This window comes from Thalassophryne amazonica, chromosome 5 (genome assembly GCF_902500255.1).
Source record: "Thalassophryne amazonica chromosome 5, fThaAma1.1, whole genome shotgun sequence".
In the NCBI taxonomy this organism is placed as follows: Eukaryota; Metazoa; Chordata; class Actinopteri; order Batrachoidiformes; family Batrachoididae; genus Thalassophryne; species Thalassophryne amazonica.
Genome location: NC_047107.1, coordinates 126,678,693 through 126,692,075, shown reverse-complemented (window position 1 = coordinate 126,692,075; position 13,383 = coordinate 126,678,693). Strand labels below are relative to the sequence as shown.

At 41.4% G+C, this 13,383-nt stretch overlaps 1 protein-coding gene across 2 annotated transcripts in view; it reads right to left on the bottom strand.

Moving 5' to 3' along the window:
* Nucleotides 1-13,383, bottom strand: part of LOC117511297 (endoplasmic reticulum mannosyl-oligosaccharide 1,2-alpha-mannosidase-like) — a 69,255-nt gene that overhangs the window by 50,988 nt on the left and 4,884 nt on the right. Inside the window, exons 1-3 of one of the 2 annotated variants that reach the window (XM_034171321.1) lie at nucleotides 10,839-11,046; nucleotides 10,588-10,704; nucleotides 4,260-4,379 (exon numbers count right to left, since the gene is read on the bottom strand). In XM_034171321.1, coding sequence (XP_034027212.1) covers nucleotides 4,260-4,364 — 105 coding nt within the window. In that variant the 5' untranslated portion in view covers nucleotides 4,365-4,379; nucleotides 10,588-10,704; nucleotides 10,839-11,046. Of the gene's footprint in view, nucleotides 1-4,259; nucleotides 4,380-10,587; nucleotides 10,705-10,838; nucleotides 11,047-13,383 lie in introns of those variants that run through there. The other variant, XM_034171323.1, reaches the window with a different exon arrangement.

The following is a 13,383-nucleotide window of genomic DNA, read 5'->3' as shown; positions in this document are numbered from 1 at the left end:
GGGTTATCTGCTTTAAGCTACGAGTTTGTGAGTTATACCATGGAGTCAGACACTTCTGATTTAAAGCTCTCTTTTTCAGAGGAGCTACAGCATCCAAAGTTGTCTTCAAAGAGGATGTAAAACTATTGACGAGATACTCTATCTCCCTTACAGAGTTTAGGTAGCTACTCTGCTCTGTGTTGGTATATGACATTAGAGAACATAACGAAGGAATCATATCCTTAAACCTAGTTACAGCGCTTTCTGAAAGACTTCTAGTGTAATGAAACTTATTCCCCACTGCAGGGTAGTCCATCAGGGTAAATGTAAATGTTATTAAAAAATGATCAGACAGAAGGGAGTTTTCAGGGAATACTGTTAAGTCTTCTATTTCCATACCATAAGTCAGAACAAGATCTAAGATATGATTAAAGTGGTGGGTGGACTCATTTACTTTTTGAGCAAAGCCGATAGAGTCTAATAATAGATTAAATGCAGTGTTGAGGCTGTCATTCTCAGCATCTGTGTGGATATTAAAATCGCCCACTATAATTATCTTATCTGAGCTAAGCACTAAGTCAGACAAAAGGTCTGAAAATTCACAGAGAAACTCACAGTAACGACCAGGTGGACGATAGATAATAACAAATAAAACTGGTTTTTGGGACTTCCAATTTGGATGGACAAGACTAAGAGACAAGCTTTCAAATGAATTAAAGCTCTGTCTAGGTTTTTGATTAATTAATAAGCTGGAATGAAGGATTGCTGCTAATCCTCCGCCACGGCCCGTGCTACGAGCATTCTAACAGTTAGTGTGACTCGGGGGTGTTGACTCATTTAAACTAACATATTCATCCTGCTGTAACCAGGTTTCTGTTAGGCAGAATAAATCAATATGTTGATCAATTATTATATCATTTACCAACAGGGACTTAGAAGAGAGAGACCTAATGTTTAATAGACCACATTTAACTGTTTTAGTCTGTGGTGCAATTGAAGGTGCTATATTATTTTTTCTTTTTGAATTTTTATGCTTAAATAGATTTTTGCTGGTTATTGGTGGTCTGGGAGCAGGCACCGTCTCTACGGGGATGGGGCAACGAGGGGATGGCAGGGGGAGAGAAGCTGCAGAGAGGTGTATAAGACCACAGCTCTGCCTCCTGGTCCCAACGCTGGACAGTCACAGTTTGGAGGATCCAAGAAAATTGGCCAGATTTCTAGAAATGAGAGCTGCTCCATCTAAAGTGGGATGGATGCCGTCTCTCCTAACAAGACCAGGTTTTCCCCAGAAGCTTTGCCAATTATCAATGAAGCCCACCTCATTTTTTGGACACCACTCAGACAGCCAGCAGTTCAAGGAGAACATGCGGCTAAACATGTCACTTCCGGTCTGATTGGGGAGGGGCCCAGAGAAAACAACAGAGTCCGACATTGTTTTTGCAAAGTTACACACCGATTTAATGTTAATTTTAGTGATCTCCGATTGGCGTAACCGAGTGTCATTACTGCCGACGTGAATTACAATCTTACCAAATTTACGCTTAGCCTTAGCCAGCAATTTCAAATGTCCTTCGATGTCGCCTGCTCTGGCCCCCGGAAGACAATTGACAATGGTTGCTGGTGTCGCTAACTTCACATTTCTCAAAGCAGAGTCGCCAATAACCAGAGTTTGATCCTCGGCGAGTGTATCGTCGAGTGGGGAAAAACGGTTAGAGATGTGAACGGGTTGACGGTGTACACGGGGCTTCTGTTTAGGGCTACGCTTCCTCCTCACAGTCACCCAGTCAGCCTGCTTTCCCGACTGCCCGGGATCTGCCAGGGGGGAACTAGCGGCGGCTAAGCTACCTTGGTCCGCACCGACTACAGGGGCCTGGCTAGCTGTAGAATTTTCCACGGTGCGGAGCCGAGTCTCCAATTCGCCCAGCCTGGCCTCCAAAGCTACGAATAAGCTGCACTTATTACAAGTACCGTTACTGCTAAAGGAGGCCGAGGAATAACTAAACATTTCACACCCAGAGCAGAAAAGTGCGGGTGAGACAGGAGAAGCCGCCATGCTAAATCGGCTAAGAGCTAGTAGCTACGCAACCTAGCGGATTCCTAAAGACACACGAAGTGAATAATGTGTAAATAATTTAAAGGTGATTCAGCAGAAGGAGTGCCCCAATCAAGGCACCAAACAGGCCATGAAGCAGCACAGGCAACGCACGACAACGGTGCTAAAATAAAATAAAAATCAACTAAACACGCTGTGGAGCAGCACAGATAACGCACGACAACAGTGCTAAAAGAGAAAAAAAAATAAATAAAAAAAAAATAAAAACGAAAGCGTTAGCAAGCTAGTTAGCTTGCCAACGCTGATGAAAGTTAGCTGATAAAAGTGCTCCGTCGCGATGTTTCGACCGTTAGAGGTCTTCCTTAGGCGTTGGAGCACAGTAAAAAAGTAAAAAAAAAAGCAAAAAGGTAAAAAAAAGTCTTGAAAAAGACTGTTAATTCAAGTCCAAAGCAGCAGGTAGCAGTCTCTGTGTAAACAGTCCCAACAGAGAGCCAAAATTCTGATCACCACAGCGTTCACTTTGGAAATGGTCATTTCAGCATGTTGATGGCCGACCGGAGCGTGGCTCGCTCTCCACCGTTGTGCGGACGTCTTTAAACCGGTTGTACCGCTCCTTAATCTGTGTGACGCCCATAGGATCGTCACCGAAAGCCGTCTGAATCATCCGAATGGTTTCCACCTGGCTGTCGCCCAGTTTCTGGCAAAATTTGATGCAGTGCAGCTCCAGTCGTTCCGTCTTTTTCCTTGAAATGAAAATCCGCCGAGCGCACAGCACATGTCCCACACAAAGGCCGCTGGATCAGGTGACCCTGAACCATCCCTTAGTTATGCTGCTATAGACGTAGACTGCTGGGAGGTTCCCATGATGCACTGTTTCTTTCTCTTTTTGCTCTGTATGCACCACTCTGCATTTAATCATTAGTGATCGATCTCTGCTCCCCTCCACAGCATGTCTTTTTCCTGGTTCTCTCCCTCAGCCCCAACCAGTCCCAGCAGAAGACTGCCCCTCCCTGAGCCTGGTTCTGCTGGAAGTTTCTTCCTGTTAAAAGGGAGTTTTTTCTTCCCACTGTAGCCAAGTGCTTGCTCACAGGGGGTCGTTTTGACCGTTGGGGTTTTACATAATTATTGTATGGCCTTGCCTTACAATATAAAGCGCCTTGGGGCAACTGTTTGTTGTGATTTGGCGCTATATAAAAAAATTGATTGATTGATTGATATTTCCTGACTGGTCTCACACACACACACACACACACACACACACACACACACACACACACACACACACACACACACACAGAGAGAGAGACAGAGAGAGAGAAACACTACGGCTGTAAAACAACTGACATGAAAAATAAAAAGAAAAAAGAAAGTAAGTTCTTAACCAGCTGTGAACTGAAAATAAGCCTTTTACTGGTAAAGCTACAGTCATCATTAAAGTATGACGATTAGTGATTCTGGATATATTTACATAATCTTTTTCTCCCTCAAATTATTGCCAATATACACTGAGAAGGGCAATTTTGAAGTCAGAAATTAGAAAAAAAAAAATTAGCACCACGAGGTTGTATCATTTTAGAAATGTTAATATAACAACTAACGTTGTTATACTAACTAACTAATGCCCAAACGTTTCATTCCAGTGTACATACATAATATTTTCTGGAGTATAATTTACTTTTTTTTTTTTTACTAGTTTGGGAGGTCCTGCCCTTTATACGCCAGAGTGAAAATGAAAAATCATGTGTTCGTTATAATTAATCATCGTCATGTCTATTACATAGAGGGCTTTCCAGAAATCAATGTACTAAACAAAATAAACTCCATGAATAAAGTAATAAACACCTATAATAAAAGGTCACAACAGCAATGCTCACAAATCCCATATTAAAGAGTTGATAATACAGAAAAAGATGAGATTTCTACTTTGGTGTGACATACTGTATTTTGTTTTTTTTTTTTGGGGGGGGGGGGGGGGGTCCTTTTTCATGGGGATTTTTTTTTTTTCTGACACCTGCAGTGATTTATACTCTGGTGAACACACAGATCGATCTCACTGTCTGTGCACCAACCGTCAAACACACGCTTATCCTGTTTGAGAGTGATAAGGGGCTGGAGCCTACCTAAACATTCTTTTTTTTTTTAAACAATGCCCTTGTTCCAGGAGTGCAGGAAAAGGGAGCATAAGCAGGAAAATCTCTTTCTTAGAAGCAGGGTGACAGCCACTTACCCTCCAACAAGATTGCCTCCTCCACTGCTTGCTGTTGTTGTAACTGCTGCTTCCTTGCCCGTCAAAGCTTATAGATACAAAGTCTTGTCTCGATGAACCATGCATGTCTCCAACCCAGGTCTGGGAAAGTCATATCAAAGTAAGTGACACCATGGAAACAAAGAAAAACTGCAAGTGTGGCTGCAGTCACATTAAACCAGCCTTAAGCAACAAAGACCTCAAATATTGATTTAAGTCAAACATGGAACAAAATTTCTTATGTAAATATGTTCTTTCAGCTTCTCTTTTTTCACTCGGGATAAGCACAGTAGATCCAAGATGGACCTGCATGCTGATTTGTCAGGTTTTACGCCAGGTTATATGGACAACAGGCACAGATGGTCATGAACCAGGAACCTTTAACTTTGGAAGGAATTGCACTAACAACTTGCCCACCACAAAATTTTGTATGTACTGTATTAAAATTTGAAACAAGCAGCCAGTCTGCTCTGTGTCAGCCTGATCCCGTTGGATCTCAGAAGCTAAGCAGCGTGGGGCCTGGCTAGTATTTGGATGGAAGACCTCTCCGGAACACCAGGGGCTGTGCTCCGGGTAAAACTGGAGTTGCGTCAGGAAGGGCATCTGGCGTAAATCTTGTGCTAAATACCAATGTGGATCTGGCTGTATCCGCTGTGGCGACCCCGAACAATGAAGGGAGCAGCTGAAAAGACAACAACAATTAAAATTTGAAACAAGAAAACATCAACCTATTTACTGCTTGACCTCACCCAAATCCTAATTTGAATAGTTTTAAAAAGCACTCTTAGAAATCAGTTTCCCCCGATGTGATCAAAGTGACTGGTATCACCCACAATGATCAAGGTATTTTTTAACAAGCTGATTTATTAAACATGAGTCACTTTCTGCATTCTGACAGCCACTGCCTGAACAGTTCTTGCTGCTAGTTCAACAGCACATTTGCAATACATATTTACACTGTGCCTCACTTCAAATAAGCACCAAGTCTGTTTCTGATGGATTGCACATGTGATATTCTTAAGCCTGGTTCACACGGCAAGATATTAAAATTACCTGTAGGTTTCCAAAACCTGAGAGACCACAGACGTGAAGATAAAAAAAAAAAAAAAAAAAAAAAAAAAATCATAGATCTAACAGTGTTGTTCGTACAGGGTGTGGTGTGCAGCCACACTGTAAAAACAACATCACACACAAACAGATTTCACATACAAACCTTCTCAGGTCAGACAGGAAATCTCGCTAAATCTCTCGAGATTGAACATGATTTCAGAGTAAACAAAGGGAGACAGTTTGTGAATGACTTACAACAGAGGAAAAAAAACAATACAAAAAGAAAAAGAAAATGCGTTCTTTAAAGGAGTGGAGACAGCACGACCACCAGACTTTCCGGTAAGCCATAAGAGCTGTTTTGATTTTAGATTCGGCTCTGTGCGTCCGTCACTTCATTTTCTGATTGGCTACACGTCACATTCAGCAGGCCGTGTGCTCATTTGTGGTTGGAGGTCACCACACGCTGCAATATCAGGCCAAGACAATCCAACATGTTGAATATCACCGATTTGTGATTGGCGTGCCCCTGGCGTCCTTCCGAGCAGATCAGAGTGCTCTGAATCAAATCAAATCAATTTTATTTATATAGCGCCAAATCACAACAAACAGTTGCCCCAAGGCGCTTTATATTGTAAGGCAAAGCCATACAATAATTACGTAAAAACCCCAACGGTCAAAACGACCCCCTGTGAGCAAGCACTTGGCTACAGTGGGAAGGAAAAACTCCCTTTTAACAGGAAGAAACCTCCAGCAGAACCAGGCTCAGGGAGGGGCAGTCTTCTGCTGGGACTGGTTGGGGCTGAGGGAGAGAACCAGGAAAAAGACATGCTGTGGAAGAGAGCAGAGATCAATCACTAATGATTAAATGCAGAGTGGTGCATACAGAGCAAAAAGAGAAAGAAACACTCAGTGCATCATGGGAACCCCCCAGCAGTCTAAGTCTATAGCAGCATAACTAAGGGATGGTTCAGGGTCACCTGATCCAGCCCTAACTATAAGCTTTAGCAAAAAGGAAAGTTTTAAGCCTAATCTTAAAAGTAGAGAGGGTGTCTGTCTCCCTGATCTGAATTGGGAGCTGGTTCCACAGGAGAGGAGCCTGAAAGCTGAAGGCTCTGCCTCCCATTCTACTCTTACAAACCCTAGGAACTACAAGTAAGCCTGCAGTCTGAGAGCGAAGCGCTCTATTGGGGGGATATGGTACTATGAGGTCCCTAAGATAAGATGGGACCTGATTATTCAAAACCTTATAACCTTATAAGTAAGAAGAACTGAACACGCCACACACGGCAGGAATATCTGATAGGATTATCTTTAGCGTCATCACGATTGCCGAGACATCCTTAAGATTGTCGGAAGGGGAACATCGGGTCCGATATCGGCCTAATCATCTTGCTGTGTGAACCAGGCCTTACCAACCAATCAGGTAACACATTCCATAGGAACACCAGAGATATTCTCATCATCTTTTCTGTGATTTCCTTCTACTAATTGACACTGTACAGGCCCACAGCCAGAAGGGCAAGGGGTTGGCAAACACTCCCCCCCGCCCTGATGAAGGTACACTTTTGAAGGCATATTTTCATGACATTTTTCCATGTTATAAAAAAAATAAATTTTAACAACTAAAACACAGCCAAAAGTCTTTTGATTTTGTTCAAGCAATATTACTCTGTTTTCCAGTTTTATGACTCCATTACTGCATTATGTGGCACTGATGAGCCACATTTAAAAAAGTGTTTGTTTACTTTATCATTTGGTAATTTAAAAAAATAATTCAAACATTCAGACCAGCTTGGATTAGAGGTAGGTTTTTCCCCTTAAAGCACTGCATCGCTGCTCAGTTGTCAACCATTTCCATTGTACTGACTTCATATGACTGCAGTGTGCACTGTGCAAGTGTAATATCTAGAAAAGACAAACGTTGTATCAGGACTCAGGATAGGTCACTAATACAACCCCTGGCAAAAATTATGGATCACCGGCCTCGGAGGATGTTCATTCAGTTGTTTAATTTTGTAGAAAAAAAGCAGATCACAGACATGACACAAAACTAAAGTCATTTCAAATGGCAACTTTCGGGCTTTAAGAAACACTATAAGAAATCAGGAAAAATAATTGTGGCAGTCAGTAACGGTTACTTTTTTAGACCAAGCAGAGGAAAAAAAATATGGACTCACTTAATTCTGAGGAATAAATTATGGAATCACCCTGTAAATTTTCATCCCCAAAACTAACACCTGCATCAAATCAGATCTGCTAGTTAGTCTGCATCTAAAAAGGAGTGAACACACCTTGGAGAGCTGTTGCACCAAGTGGACTGACATGAATCATGGCTCCAACACGAGAGATGTCAATTGAAACAAAGGAGAGGATTATCAAACTCTTAAAAGAGGGTAAATCATCACGCAATATTGCAAAAGATGTTGGTTGTTCACAGTCAGCTGTGTCTAAACTCTGGACCAAATACAAACAACATGGGAAGGATGTTAAAGCGTTCTTTCGTTTTTCATGATTCCATAATTTTTTCCTAAGAATTGAATGAGTCCATATTTTTTCCCCTCTGCTTGGTCTAAAAAAAGTAACCGTTACTGACTGCCACAATTTTTTTCCTGAATTCTTATAATGTTTCTTAAAGCCAGAAAGTTGCCATTTGAAATGACTTTAGTTTTATGTCATGTCTGTGATCTGCTTTTTTTCTACAAAATTAAACAACTGAATGAACATCCTCCGAGGCCGGTGATTCCATAATTTTTGCCAGGGGTTGTATTAAATGGCTCAGATTGGGAGTGGGACCATCCTTCATAACTGAACAGTTCATTCCCAGCTGATGTTTGCCACCAGTTATTTTGATTATACTGCCCTATACTTCAAAGTTTTGACACATTTCTGCTTGCAGTGATACAAGCAGGCGTTTCGTGTAGTCAAATCAACTGACCCATAGATGAATATTATCATTCAACTCATCCCACCTCTCAAGGTACCTTTAATTGAGACCAACCCCGGAAGACACGTAACCTATCTGCAGCATTTCTCCTCACACCACAAACGTTCTGTACAGCTACATGGAAATGTCAGCTGGTGAATGTGAGTTCATAAAAAGACAACATGGTGGCGCAGTGGTTTGTAATCTTTCCTCACAGAAGATTGAGAGAGTGGCTTCAGTGTGGAGTTTGCATGTTTACATGGGCTTCCTCTGCACACTTTGCTTTCCTCTCACGGTCAAAACATGCATACTTGATTCATTTTCCCAAAGGAATTCATGGGCAAGAAAACAAAATACTCTCACAGTCTGAAGCCACAAGGATGGGGGGAGTGCTGAGGTGTCGGCCCCACTGGGATACAGTAACACACAACCCTTCTGTTTTGTTTTCAGCAGGTGAAATACATGCACAACAAGATTCATTTGGTCAAAGCAACAAATTCCATGTATTTATCGTCATGTCATTGTCTATCTGCAATTTGAAAAACTGCTCCACAGCACAACTCACCCTGACCCAACTCCATGTGGTAGCAGGGCCACAATATAAACTGCCAATACGAAGCTGGTCTATTAGACATTTTTTATTCTTTTACAACATCAATTCAGGCTTCTTTATAAATATACTCTTAAGATGTAATTATTAAGTAATTGTATTTTAAAATGATATAATTACATCACTTATTAAAATTTATTTTTAAATTTTTTAAATTATTAATGTAATTATGCAAGATTCAATTCAGTTTAATTTCAAATTACTTATACAATGCCAAATCACAACACGAGTAACAACAAAGTGCTCCACGCAAGTTCTTGAGCTTACCCACTCCATGTGTACAGTCTGCATAAAACAGGTGCTCTTAAACATTAACGTCACTGAAAGGAAAAATGATAGAAATATGACACCGTGGTAAGCCTGTATTGTGCAGGCCATCCTCAAAAACTGAGTTACTTTTCATGAGGGAGACAAGTGAAGGAAGCCACCAAGACATCATGACAACTCTAAAGCAGTGACAAATTTCACAGGCTATGCTTACAGAAACAACCAAATACAACTTTGTGATGCTGTACGTGGCAAACGACTGGATCTGTGGGCAATGAAAAGATGGCAGCTCCATCAGGATAATGCACCTACCCATTCTGCTCAGCTGATCTAGGCTTTCCTGGCCAAACACAACACTCATATAATTCATCAGGCTCCATACTGTCCTGACATGGCTCCCACTGATTTTTGGTTGTTCACCAAGATCAAAACAACACTAAAAGGGACACAATTTGAGTCACGAGAAGACATCATGTGGAACATGACTGCTCAGCTGGACTCCACTTCAAAAGACACCTTCCAGAAATGCTTCCAACAATGGCAGAACCACAGGGAGAAGTGTGTGCAGTCCCAATGTAACTACTTCCAAGTTGATTAGGATTTCAGATCATCAGGTCAGTAATTGTATTTTTTGTGGCCAAAGCTTGGATACTTTTTGAATGCACCTTGTATTCTCTCAAATCATGGTATTTGTCTAAACAATAACTTGCTATTTAAGAGGCCATCTTAAATTATGATAACCTATAGCCATTTTTGCTATATCTGTAGGACTGGTTGTTTCTGCTATGTAGAATCCATAACGCCACAAACCATGGTTACTAAATTCATAATGCTGTAAAAAATTTTATCTGATGAGGATACTTAATTAAATTTTGAACAAATATCCATAAATGACTGTGTTTTACATTGAAAATAAGTTGATCAACATAGGACAAAAGTGAAAGATTGTCTTCTTTGCAAAATTCATGACCATTTAATTGTGGCTGACCCGCCTGCAAAAAGCCGTGACACACAGGTGGCATATTAAATTAGCAAAACAAACTTACTTTTTCTATCAACCAGAGGAATCAAAGCGAACCAAACTTTAGTTTGTCCTCATAATATGTCATTTTTATTGACGACAGCATGCATTTATTGTTTTGGACTTCAAACTGCCGGGGATAAACTTAATTTATCATTCACTCACATTTTACAGGGCCACAACTAGTAAAAAGTACCAATACTCTGTGAATAACAGCTAAAGTAATAAAAATTAGACGTGTCCAAATATTTGTGTAACCCATTTTGTTGTCATCTCAAACAATTTCAAAACGATCACATGAGGCAGGAATAAATAAAACTACTAAAACCGAACCGTTATTTCATGACATAACTGTTTCTGTCTGACATTCAAACGCAGTCGAGCGTTAATGTTTCAGATTCAACTATAAATTCACAAGTATAATGACATAATTTATTACCTTTTACGGATCCGGAGGAAGTCCGCTAAAGCGGCAGCTTTGCCGACAAGTAACCCAGCCAAAGTCACGTGTGCACGGACTCACAGCCACACTGTGGACCGAGGCATGGCTTCAGGCCTACAACAGGGACGCGTCACAAATAGGTAAATTTAAAAAAATTAATTTAAATAAATTTAAAAATAAAGTTTCGTGCGCGCTCCCACAACTAACAAACGTTAGCTGACGTGAATTCATAAAACATCTGGGATTACCTGTTAATCAGAGTTGTTTGCAGCGCCAGAGATGGCTGGAACAGTCACCTCGACGTTTACAAAAGTCCCTCCTGGCGTTTTCATTTTCATACGCAAATAACACAAAATAATGGGGGGGAACTTAATAATAAAAAAGCGACTTTAATGACTGACGTGACGCTTCTCACATCAGAAATAACACTGTCAGCGTGATAGTTATGCTGCATTCAAAGGTTCCCTCAGACCTCGTAAATACGAGCACTATTTGGAACAATTATTATTATTAAGGTCTCCTTTTTACAGCTTGTTACATCCTGTAACACCGAGTCTAATCCATGTTCCCCATGATGATACACAACATATCTTCCTCTCGATAGATAGATAGATAGATAGATAGATAGATAGATAGATAGATAGATAGATAGATAGATAGATAGATAGATAGATAGATAGATAGATAGATAGATAAAAAAAAGTTTTTTGTTTTGTGTTTTGCAAATTTATTAAAAATTGAAATAAAACTAAGAAATCACTCGTACGTAAGTATTGACACCCTTTGCTCAATACTTTGCCTCAAGTTCTTGAATATGATGCAACAAGCTTGATGCACCTATCTTTGGGCAGTTTGGTCCATTTCTCTTTGCAGCATCTCTCAAGCTCCATCAGGTTGAATGGGGAGCGTCGGTGCACAGACATTTTCAGATCTCTCCACAGATGTTCAGTCAGATTCAGGTCTGGGCTCTGGCTGGACCACTCAAGGACATTCACAGAGTTGTCCTGAAGCCATTCCTTTGATATCTTGACTGTGTGCTTAGGGTCATTGTCCTGCTGAAAGATGAACCGTCATCCCAGTCTGACGTCAAGAGCGCTCTGGAGCAGGAAAAACATCCCCACAGCATGATACTGCCACCACCATGCTTCACTGTAGGGATGATGTCTGGTTTCCTCCAAACATGGTGCCTGGCATTCACACCAAAGAGTTCAATCTTTGTCTCATCAGACCACAGAATTTTGTTTCTCCTGGTCTGAGAGTCCTTCAGGTGCCTTTTGTCAAACTCCAGGTGGGCTGCCATGTGCCTTTTACTAATGAGTGGCTTCCATCTGGCCACTCTACCACACAGCCCTGATTGGTGGATGTTGCAGAGATGGCTGTCCTTCTGCCAGGTTCTCCTCTCTTCACAGAGGAATGCTGGAGCTCTGACAGAAAGAGACCTTCGTGTTCTTGGTCACCTCCCTGACTAAGGTCCTTCTCCCCTGATCACTCAGTTTAGATGGGCAGCCAGCTCTATGAAGAGTCCTGGTGGATCTGAACTTCTTCCATTTACAGATGATGGAGGTCACTGTGCTCATTGGGACCTTCAAAGCAGCAGAAATGTTTCTGTTCCCGTCCCAAGAATTGTGCCTTGAGACAATCGTGTCTCTGAGGTCTGTTTGTGTTCTGACTGTCAACTGTGGGACCTTATATGTAGATAGGTGTGTCCCAGTAACTGAATTTGCCCCAGGTGGACTCCAATTATGCTGTAGAAACTAGTGATGTCATGCTAAGTGCAGACGGCTTGACACAAAATTGCTTCATATTATTCAGTGGTTTAAAAAGCTTGGTTTCTCCATCACTAGTAGAAATATCTGAAGGATATTCACTTTAAACAGGAGGCACCTGAGCTCAATTTTGAGCTTCATGGAAAAGACTATGAATACTTATGTACGAGGTCTGTCCGTAAAGTATCGTACCTTTTTATTTTTTTCAAAAACTATATGGATTTCATTCATATGTTTTTACGTCAGACATGCTTGAACCCTCGTGCGCATGCGTGAGTTTTTCCACGCCTGTCGGTGACGTCATTCGCCTGTGAGCACGCCTTGTGGAAGGAGTGGTCCCGCCCCCTCGTCGGATTTTCATTGTCTGGAAATGGCGGAATGAAAAGGACTTTTTTTCCATCAGAATTTTTTCAGAAGCTGTTAGAGACTGGCACCTGGAAACCATTCGAAAAATTTATCTGGCTTTCAGTGAAAATTTTACGGGCTTCACAGAGAATAAGGACTTTAACTACAGGTTTAAGGACCCCTTTAAAGGACGGTCGGTGCGCCGCGCTGCGAGCTGCGACGATGCGGCACAAACCACTGGATCATTTCTAAGCTGATGGCTCTGTGGATACGAGACCGTCGTGTGCTCTTTCTCTGGTTATCACAAGACCTGGACATCAGCCATTTTCCGGCAGATTTCACTTTTAACAAGAGATTTTGTCATGGAAAGCCGCGCGGAGGCTTCACGCGTCACGACCGATTCGCTGATGAAGCGAGACAAAGGAACACCTCCGTTTCGGAGTGTTAGAGGACAAGTTGGGACATGTCTATCTCGGCTTTCAGTGCTTACCAGTCGAGTGAGTATAAAAGAACTTGTGGAGAGCTGGACATGTGATTTCTTGTTTTCATTTTTAAGAAATTTGCAAAAATCCCCCCCAAAACAACATTTTTTTTCACATGGTCATTATGGGGTGTTGTGTGTAGAATTTTGAGGGAAAAAATGAATTTCATCCATTTTGGAATAAGGCTGTAACATAAAATG